Source organism: Octopus sinensis, linkage group LG29, assembly GCF_006345805.1.
Source record: "Octopus sinensis linkage group LG29, ASM634580v1, whole genome shotgun sequence".
Taxonomy (NCBI): domain Eukaryota; kingdom Metazoa; phylum Mollusca; class Cephalopoda; order Octopoda; family Octopodidae; genus Octopus; species Octopus sinensis.
Window position 1 is genome coordinate 269,125 of NC_043025.1, and position 11,513 is coordinate 280,637.

Below are 11,513 nucleotides of genomic sequence, written 5' to 3' on the forward strand. Positions count from 1 at the left end.
TTTATGAATGGAAGTTCTGTCTTTATATGCGATATCACCCTCGTAATAAAAGCATGCACTATGGTGCTGTCATGTTTCAAACAATCAGATATAACACAGATTGAAGTGCATTGTGGGTTTGAACCAGTCTTATAACAGATCGCGAATGAATGAATATATTGGCCTGGGAGTTGTTCCGATGAAACCCTTGCTCCGAATCCTTCACTACAAAACTATAATTTTCTGCCAAGTCTGACAATACTGTTGCTTGATTTGATGTCAGGTCATCTTTCTGATGAATAAGGAGACTAGTTTGAGTCTTTGCTATGAAATGGGTTTGATGCAGAGTATCAAACACATTTTCAGCGGTTTGAAGGAAATCATTCACTGGGGAAGTTAGGCACATCACGGCTACCCAGTCCACATAAATTCTCGTTACTAAATCCTCTGAGTCAAAATCACGTGATTAAAATATGTCCAACACTTCAGTCCACTCAGCTGGCGAAAATATGTAATTTTACAGCGGACTAAATCAAAATCAAAATCGATCAACATCAATGGAAATTGTAGCTGTGATACCAGTGCCGGTGGTACGTAAAAGAACCATCCGAACGTGGCCGTTGCCAGCCTCACCTGGCCCCCGTGCCGGTGGTACGTAAAAGAGCAATCTGGACGTGGCCGTTGCCAGTGCCGCCCGTCTGACCTCTGTGCCGATGGAACGTAAAAAAGCACCATCCGACCGTGACCGTTTGACAGCCTCCTCTGGCAACTGTGTCGGTGGCACGTAAAAAGCACCCACTACACTCACGGAGTGGTTGGCGTTAGGAAGGGCATCCAACCGTAGAAACTTTGCCAGATCAGACTGGGCCTGGTGCAGCCTTCTGGCTTCCCAGACCCCAGTTGAACCGTCCAACCCATGCTAGCATGGAAAGTGAACGCTAAATAATGATGATGATGAATGATGATGACTAGCGTCCTGTTCATGGAAGAATATATACCTCGGGGGAACCGGGAAACCAACCCTATGCTTCTTATGGTCTTACATAATTAGGTACAGTTATTTTCTACTCACCAGGTGGTTCTGCTAACATCTGGACTTCCGGCTTTGACGACTTTGGACCCTCTGAAATAAACAATTTCATGTTTTAAACACTGTAGAAAAAGTTCTTTATCATTATTAATAATCGATATTTTATTATTGTTAGACAATCCTATCATCATTGGTCAACTGGTGACCATCATGCTTTTGGAGAGCATTTGTATAATTTCTTGAGTATTACTATGTAACGATTCAAAATTTAGGTCCACAACAGCATAAACTACACTTAACAACCCTTCTCTGTCTCTTAAGGCATCCAGCAATTCTAACAATTCTGAAATTATCTAATTTAATTATCACCTAATAACAACAGATTCTCTCTTGGTGATTTATTGGTATTTAGTCACCATTTATAATTCAGTATTCTTTATAAATTTTATGTTGCAGAAAGTAACCATCTTGAAGTGTGACAAGTCTTCTAATTGGACAAGAACAATGTTTAGTGGGAGTAGTGAGAGACATAATATGACAGAGAAAAGACACCTGGAACATCTTTTATCAAAAGTGTGCTTGATTAAGTCAGAACTGGATCTACACAACAACATGAAATACAATATTCCACACCATAAAGCCCATGAGACAAACAGACAGATCATACAGTATTCTTACCCAAACTATTTTTGCTCGTTATCTTCTGTCCACACGTAGGGCATCGTTTAGGTATCTTTGGGGGACAGCATTTCTTACACAGCGAAAGATGTTTACATGGAAAGAACGTCTCTGTGGCCACTTCGTCTTCACAAAACACACATCTGAGGAACAAAAACATGAACACATCCCATTAATAACATTCATTTATAACAAATATTACATTGTGTGCATATTTACAGTAGAGAATATTATGCGACACCACAATTAAACAATTACATATGGGCGAATTTGTGTGTATATAAATGCAGACACAGACACACAGACACAGACACACAGACACGACAGAGATACACACACACACACACACACATACACACACACATATATATATATATAAATGGACACAAATATTAATAAGTATATGTCATGCCATTGATACATCACAAAAACTGATTTACGCAAAGTGAACAACATATATTCCAGAAATATAATTCACTTATATATATATGTGTGTGTGTGTGTGTGTGTGTGTCCGAGTCAGTCGCCATGATAGATTGTTAGCCGCTACACACATTTTTTTCTCTCCTTGTTTCTATCCTTGTTTTTTTTCCGTGTCCCTTTCTGTAGAAGAGCGAAGGCTCGAAACGTAAAAGACTTTTTCCATTCCTTCAATACCACCTGTCATCGTCTTTTGTTTTTTTCGTAAACTCTCCCTATATATATATATATATATATATATATATATATATATATATATGTATGTGTGTGTGTGTGTGTGTTGTGTGTGTGTGTGTGCGTATATGTATATATATATATATATATATATATATATATATACACGGGGGGAAATAAATATTCGTGCATGTCAAAATTCTTTATTTATTTAATTCTAATGAACATAAATGGGATATACCACTATTATATATTTGCATACAGATGCATAAACTAAGAATATGCAAAAGAAACTAAGAAATTATAGTAACTAAGGAATTTATATACAATTATAAATATTTAGGGGTGAAAAAAGTATTCGTACAGAATATAAATAACTGATATTTTTGATTTGATACTTCGTAGCATAACCATTATTCAGTTCCACTTCAACCAATATCTTCTTGTAGTTCTTCACCAATGACTCGCATGTTTCTTTAGGAATTTTTCCTATTCTTCTTGACAAATTTTCTTCAAATCTGTAATGCATGTTGGGGCTCTTGAATTTCAGTTTTCAAATAACGCCACAAATTTTCAATGGGGTTCAAGTCAGGTGACAGGCTTGGCCATTACAATAATTTTATATTGTGATTGACAATCCATATTTGGTAGACTTCACCGTGTGCTTAGGGCCGTTACCCTATTGTAAAACCCACCCTTCACAAAGCTGGAGCTTTTCAACAGAGTCCCATAAATTATTGTTCAAAATATTTTGGTACATCTCTGCATTCATTCTACCATCTATCACATGTAAATAGCCAGTACCATTTGCAGAGAAACACCCCCACACCTCCAATCTTTACGGTAGGAATTGTGTTTTTACTCCAAACATGGGTAAGCGAATTTCGTCCAAACAATTCAATTTTCGTCTCGTCTACCCATAGAACATTTTCCCAGAATGTATCAGATTTATCTTTATGTTCATAACAAATTTTAAACGGGCATCTCTATGCCTTTTAGTCAACAGAGGAGTTTTTCTAGGAGAGCGTGACTTCAGTTCATTCCTATGAAAACTCCTTTTTGGTGATTATTGCGTTTTTTTCCGATTCTTCGCTTCATTTTTCTTAAAGATCTTGGGGAAATCTTGCGTGGTGCTCCGGATCTTATTCTGTTTTCAACAGTTCCCGATTCCTTATATCTTTGAATAAATGAAGATTTGGTAGTAAGCGGAATACAAAGTCTCTCTGATATTTTCCTGTAACTTTTACCTACTTTCTACAGTTCAATAATTAAGTTTTTCACTGAATTTGTGAGTTCTTTACTTTTCGCCATTATTGCGATATTACTTTATGTTGTCTCAGTGCTGAATGAAGAAGCTAGTGTTTTGACACTCAAAATGAAAACTGATAAGATTATTGGAATAAACAAGAAATTTCTAGTAAAAAAATATTTTAACAGTATTTTGTGGCATAGAAAATCATACATTTATTCTTTACGAATACTTTTTTCACCCCTAAATATTTATAATTGTATATAAATTCATTAGTTACATAATTTATTAGTTTCTTTTGCATATTCTTAGTTGATGCATGTGTATGTGAATATAGTATTGGTATATCCCTTTTATGTTCATTAGAAATTAAATAAAGAATTTGACAGACGAATATTTATCCTCCCCACAGTATATATATATATAAATATATATATATATATATATAATATATATATATTATATATTATATATATGTATGTATATGTATGTATGTATGTATATATATATGTATATATATATATATGTATGTATGTATATATATATATATTATATATATATATATATATATATATATACATGTATGTATCTATGTATGCATGTATAAATACGTATGTATGTATGTATCCATGTATGTACACTAATTGTATGTGTTTGTAGGCGATTTTCTCAGGATAGCTCACATGGACATGACTGGCTGGGACAGAGAAGACAGAGGGACAATCTGTTGGTAGAGAGATGAATTCCATCACTTCACTATTTACTTCTACATTTCCTCATTGGTCCCAAATCTTTAAAATAGGGAACTGAGAGGGGTGGGTGGGGATTTTAGGAGAGGTATAAAAGTCAACACAACCAATCATTTGAATGTAATCAAAATAATGTTCTTTCTTTTAATTATCTTAACATCTGCATATTGTTTATTGTTCTTCTTACTGCTGTTGTCTAACCTTTCCTTAAGCCACTAAGACAGTATAATGTATCAGTAGAATTAAAACAATATAAACATATAAACACGGTTATATACAAAACAGAAAATGTAATGGTTTATCTTGTCATTGCCAGTGAATACTTACTGCGTTGGTCGGAATAACATATTTAACGTCTTTTTAAAATTTTCCTTTTCTATTAGGTCCAATGGTGTTCTACCACATTTGTTTTTACAGTAAAAGTTGGCCCCGTGGTGGGCTAGGTAGCAAGCAACTACCACATCAGAGTACCTTTTTTTCTTTCCCAGTTTCAGATCTTTTAAGTACTTCAAATGATGAAATATAAAATGATGAGTTAAAGATTACACAAACATATACTAAAGATGCCCCAAATTACACAACAGTTCAACTACATTTACACATAGTTTGTTTCCCCAGTGATTAAACTATTCACACAGCGTTGATTTCTTACATCATCTCTTAGTTGAGTCCACTTTTCATTATCATTTGTTTTACTTTACGTTCTACATTAAGACAAAAATTATGATCATTATATTGAACAAAACGCACATTAGTGGTCAACGTTATTGCTTAACAATGATATTTAATGAGTAAATATTTACTTGCCAATCACAAATGTCACAAACTATTCAATAAAAACACAATATAAAGTTATTATAACATCAAGTCAAATATACACAATATAAGGACAGAAATGTCACAATAATGAAAGACAACAACCAACAAGAACCTATCTCTACAACTGGCTTGATAAAGCCAAATGGCCACAGCAAGAGAAATACTTACGGAAGAGTATTGTACATATAAGTACTAGCTTAAGGTGACCCGCTCTACGCGTGGGTGAGGGTGTGATTGTTACTTTCTGTTGCTTCCTTTGTTTCTTATCGCCATATTCACCTTCTTTGTTCCTCTCTCCTTTCTCTCTCGCATCCCCACTCTCTTACTCTTCCTTTATCTCGGACTCTCCCTCACTTTCTCTTGCTTTTTATCTTTCTCTATCTAGCTATCTCCCATTTATAAAAAATTAGATTTCCGTGCTTAAATTACAAATCTTCTACTTTACAATGTTGAAAATTTGATTGAAATCGGGCAAAAGGTGTCCAATCTAAACCCCCAATTGTCCCCCAAAATCAATAAAATCCCTATTTTCACACCAAAACGACCACAGTAGCGCCCCAAAAGTCTCTCAAACAATTTCTCACCGCAAGTTACCCCCTCTTCTAAATTATAATCTCCTTCCAGGCTCAATTACACATATTTTTACATAAAAATCCAATTTGAATCATCGTTCGCCTTCTTCATTTGATAGATTAGAAATACATACCCGGCCTTGTTCGGAATTAAAATAGTTTATTATTGTTTTACTCGTTTTGGTATTATAACCCGATTTCATTCGGGTCTAAGCGGGCCACATTTTAAAAGATGAGGAATTTTGCCCTAGAGTCCATGCCTTTCAATTGAGCAAATTCGAAGTTCCAATACAAACTCGCTAGCACTTTTAACATAGGTGTGCATATTTTTAGCACAATCCAACCACATATGCACACAGTATATATATAAATTAACACAATATATCTGTTTAATAATATCTGTTATGACTGTGCGATGGAGGTGGGCGATATTAATTCACCGTTCTAAAAGACCTGTGGCGAGAAATATTAAACTTTTGCGGTTGTCATCGCTTTCTGTCTATAGATACAGACAGATGTACAGTGAGAGAGGTGGTGCAAGAAAGAGTGACAGAGAGACATCGTTATAGAGGGATCAAAAAATCACTCTTTTTGCCATAGCAACCACATCTTATAGCTTGCGAATTTTAACCATCGCGGGTCTCATTCTCACCACGCATTTAGTATCCTTGCCTCGGTTTGGCTGCCATTAACCTCCAAAGCAAAATGTGCATAAAATTTTCGTCAAAGGACTGTTTTATAGATATGAATAACACCACAAATAATATAAGTTATACCAGAAAAGAGAACAGCAACAACATAGCAAGGCCTTCAGACATAACAACTAAATCAACACCACATAGACATATCCACGCAGATCAATAATGTTTCTATAATTAAGTGGATTGGAGAGAAAAACAGGGTATATAAGGCATCGGATTTTGTGCGCAAGAGAGAAGTCTACCATGGTATGATTATGTGATGCATATGGATGAAGATAGCTTCACCAAGAAGTGGTGATCTCTCATTGTGGAGGGAATGTGTGGAGGGGGTAGACCCAGAAAGACGTGCAATAATGTGGTGAGAAAGGACCGTCAGACGTTGGGCCTCACAGAGGGGATGAAATGGGAGCGATACTTTTGGCAGTCTGCTGTACTTGAGATGATATGCCAAGCTAAGTCGTCGTTGTCCTTGCATACTGTCATGACCCCTGTATCATTCTTCGTCTGAGATCCTAATCTTGTGGGATCATGGGTGCTGATGCTTCGGAAAAATCACCCATGCTGGTGTCACATACAAATATCCGTGTCGGTGCTGCAGAAAAGCACGCAGTACATTATGTAAATTGGGTGGCATTAGGAAGGACGTCCAACTGTCGAAACAATGCGAAAAGAGATATGGAGCCCAGATAGCTTTTCAGCTGACCAGCTTCTGTCAAAGCGTCGAACCCATGCCAGCTTTGAAAACAGTCGATACATTATGATGATGATGATGATGATAATTAATAAGGAAACATCTTTTGATGAAGAAAGTGAAGTAAGGGAAGTAAGAATCGGTGTCACAGTTGAGGCAGAACACCAACGCATAGTGTTGATAATTGTTCAGTGTTAGTCTGATGGACTATTCCAGTAGGTGGGGAGGTCGCTGGCTGCCAGAGTAGGTTCCTCTCACCAAAGTAGACATTACAACAATACACAGATGACCATCAACTGCCTGAATAGTAGTCAGCCATCTGTAGTGAGCTTTATTCATATGGGAATAGCCCAATGTCATAATTCAAAACTAACGCAGCGAAAATTTTGAAAAGTTCCCCCAGTTCTGAAAAAAATCGATAAATTCGACATGGAGTCGAGAATCTAAACTTTTTATATGCAACACATCTGTCTAGAGGACGCAACTCGACCTTTTTATCGCCCAAAGGGACAGCTAGGAATATCGTATACACAGAAGTATTCGAGTGAAGAGAAGATATTGCAACCTACACATGCGCCTCCGTTCCCTAGAGGGAAAGGACTAGTTTGGGATTAGTCGTTGCCTACTAGGGGCACTTACATACCCAGGCAATGCCGGGCTATGCTGCTAGTTTTATATAAAAGAAATGTGACAGAGAGCTGTTTCAGGCAGAATTCTTCATGGAATGGACAAGATGTATTTATTATCATGGCCCCAGCACTATAAATGTTACTGTCTATCATATGAACCTCTCTTCTACCCAGTATCATTGCTAATTCAGAATAATATCTCCTGTCTTGAATAGATCATTTCTCCTTCAAATTTTGATGACCGTGTTTGTATGGCCAACATTCGAGATGGATCACCTTCTCTACCATGGAGAGGTCGTGCCTTTGAGGACGGAAGGGGACGGAATAGAGAATAGTGTTTGTTACATAATAATATAACTAAGGGTTACCATTGTGACTGGATCAGGAAATGGTAATGGAGGATGGGGTTGGTAGGTGAGAATTGCGATATAAACAATGTCTGTTTCTGTCTGTCTTTCTCTGTCTGTTTGTCTATTTTACACACACACAGACGCACAAATGCACACAGCCATACACACACACATACATAGTCACAAACAATGTGAAAACTTACCTGATCTAACATGGTCATGTGCTCCACCTCAGAATGAAAGTTGTTTTTTCTTTTTAACGCCAGGTGCAGGCAATTATTTCCTCCATGGTCGACGGCATTTACATTCGCGTCCCTGGCTATCAGCCGCTGCATTATTCCGAGGTGACCGTCCGAAACAGCTTCAAGCAATGGTGTCCTGTATTCTTTGTTCACAATTTCTAAATTCACTGAATCCTTTGTGGAGGTAAAAATGGAAAATGAAAATTTACATGAAAATCAGGGTTGATATCAATGTCATTACAGTTTTCTACTGGGTACTAGATCAAACTGATCAAATACATTTGATGTTTGTCAGTGAAATAAATCTTCCATAAGGACCTTCTATAACCTGATACATGTGTGTGTTAGAGACATGATAAACATATTAAGATGTCCTACATTTGCCCCTCACTATAGTAAGTTGTAGGGCAACAGAACTAAAGTAAACACATGATTAGCAGATCAAGTCAAGTAAAGAAGAATTATAATTCCTAATGTTTACTTTTGACGTTGCTACATTAATAAGGTGTTCATAAAACTGCTGAGCCGGTTAGCGTCCACATGCATAAAACTAATGCGCACGCACGCACACACACACATAAACATCAGTGTTACATATATAAATACATATAATGAATTGGGGAAACGGAGTTCACGAGAATATGCATCACAACGACCGTTTCGACCCATCTTGCATCGGTCGCTTGCGGGTGGGCTACTATACATGTTGTGTTGCAACCTCCAGTGCAGATGCATCTCATCGGGTGCCTTGTTTTAATGTAAAGATACCTCACTAAATATATTCAGTTTCACTTGACATGTTGTTGCTAGGAGCTTCTTGGATAACAACATGAGAGACAACAGCCTTCTGGCAACAACAACATTCCAAGCGAAACCTTATATATTTACAGAGGTATCTTCTTTAAAACAAGACACCCGATGACATGCATCTGCAACGGAGGATGTACAACAACCAGTTATACAATATCCTACCTGCAAGGGCCCGATGCAAGATGGATTGAAACAATCGTTGCGATGAATGAAAATTCTCGTTAACTCCATTTTCTGCTTCCCTCAGTCATTATAAACTGAACGAACACTGCAGAATACATGAGGTAGATCCAGTGTCACTTATAGCTCAACTGTGGATGACATGAGGTAACCGAATCAGCGAAAGAGCTTTAAGCGGCATACTTCTAAATGTATACACAAATTCCAAATAATTACAAATACACACACACACACACACACACACACACACACATACAGGGAGGATGATGCCTTGCACGGAAAGAATTACAGAGGTATCACACTATTAGATGAAGCAATGAAAATTATGAGGGTCACAGACAAAATAATTAGGACGTGTGTTAGACCAGAAGAAGTGCAATTTGGTTTTGTGCCAGAGCGAAGCACCTCTGATGCTATATTCCTGGTAAGGCAGCTGCAGGAGAAGTACCTAGCCAAAGATAAACCCTTGTACTGGACCTTTGTTAAACACGGAGAAAGGCTTTGACAGGATTCCTCGATCCCTTATTTGCTGGTCACTGCAAAAGCTAGGGATGGACGAATGGTTGGTGAGAGCGTTACAAGTCATGTACAGGGATGCTGTCAGTAAGGTGAGGTTTGGCATCGTGTGTAGCAATCAATTAGGGTACAAGTAGGGGTTCATCATGGATTAGTCCTCAGCGCCTTCCTGTTTATCAGAGTCCTCCAGGCAATAACAGAGGGATTTAAGATGACCGCTTCTAGGAGATCCCCAATGCTGATGACCTTGTTATCATAGCCGAATAACTTTCAGAACTAGGTAAATTTTAGGTATATCAGTAAGGACTAGAATCAACGAGCCTTAAACTTCATCTAAAAAAAGCAATCTTAGTAAGTAGGAAAGCGGACAATTCACAAATCTCCTCAGGAAGATGGCACTGTTTGATCTGTAGAAAAAGCGTAGGTAGGAAGTTCATAAGATGTGCCCAGTGTAAGGTATGGACACATAAGTGTTGCAGCAATATCAGAGGAAGGTTAACGGGGATAATAGTTTTTCTGTGTGGAAGGTGCACAAGTACAATAAACAGCACAAATGTAGAGAAAATAGAGCCCATCAATTGCCAGGTAGGTAAGCTACTGTGAGTTGATAGTTTCCGCTATCTAGGTGGCCAAGTCAGGAGTGAGGTTTGTTCTTCCTTGAGTGTAGCTGCAAGAATAAGAACAAGACGTGCAAAGTTCAGAGTAATCTTAACTCTAATGGTAACAAAGAGCGTCTCCCTGAGATTGAAAGGCAGATGTTATGATGCCTGTGTGTAAACAACTATGTTACATGTCAGTGAAACATGGGATGTGACCTCTCTGAGGACTTCCATAGGCTTGAAAGAAATGAAGCCAGTAGGCCTCGCTGGATGTACAATCTCAGTGTGCATGTACGACAGAGTATAGGAGTCTTGAGAGAAAAGCTGAGCATTGAAGACATCAAATAGGGTGTGCAAGAGAGACGTCTGCGTTGGTATGGTCTTGCGATGTGTATGGACATGGACAGCTGTGTCAAAAAGTGCCGATCTCTAACTGTGGAAGGATCCTTTGGAAGACGGAGACCCAAGAAGACTTTCGATGAGTTGATGAAGAATGATCTCCAACCGTTGGACATCATAGAGGAGATGACAAGTGACCGAGAGCCCTGGTGATATTCTCTGCGGGAGAGGACATGTCAGGCCAAGTGACGATAAGGATGTGGTCGTGCCAGTGTCCTATAAGTGGCAGCCGTGCATCATAGCCGTGGCTGTTCGCTTCCGGTGCCATGTCAATGACACCTGGGTATCATAGTTGTGGTCACCGATGGTGCCATGTAAATTGGCACCTGGGAATTATCGTCGTTGGTGGTGCCATTTAAATGGCAACCATCCGTGAATCGTAGTCGTGGCCATTGTCGGTGTCATGCAAGTGGCACCCGTGTCGGTGGCATGTGAAACGCCAATTACACACCAGGGGTGGTTGGCATTAGGAAGGACATCAAGCTGTAGAAACTATGCCAAATCAGACAGGAACGTGGGGCAGCTCACCGACTCATAATCTCCTGTCAAACCAGCCGACACATGCCAGTATGGTGAGTGGATGTTAAATGATGATAATGATGGTGATGATGATGATGATGATGATGATGGTGATAACGCACAAATAGAGACATAGACATACACAAA

General features: G+C 38.3%; 2 protein-coding genes across 11 annotated transcripts in view; one reads left to right on the forward strand and one right to left on the reverse strand.

Annotated features, from left to right (window-relative positions):
* LOC115226117 (26S proteasome non-ATPase regulatory subunit 10) overlaps nt 1–11,513 on the forward strand; it is a 273,213-nt gene that overhangs the window by 204,955 nt on the left and 56,745 nt on the right. The window lies entirely within an intron of this gene.
* Nucleotides 1–11,513, reverse strand: part of LOC115226116 (E3 ubiquitin-protein ligase MIB2-like) — a 36,255-nt gene that overhangs the window by 13,678 nt on the left and 11,064 nt on the right. For 5 of the 6 annotated variants that reach the window (XM_029797100.1, XM_036514888.1, XM_036514887.1 and 2 more), the window contains exons 5-8: nt 8,305–8,517; nt 4,667–4,845; nt 1,688–1,830; nt 1,052–1,102 (exon numbers count right to left, since the gene is read on the reverse strand). In XM_029797100.1, the coding sequence (XP_029652960.1) occupies nt 1,052–1,102; nt 1,688–1,830; nt 4,667–4,845; nt 8,305–8,517 (586 nt within the window). The remainder of the gene's footprint in view (nt 1–1,051; nt 1,103–1,687; nt 1,831–4,666; nt 4,846–8,304; nt 8,518–11,513) is intronic. The other variant, XM_036514889.1, reaches the window with a different exon arrangement.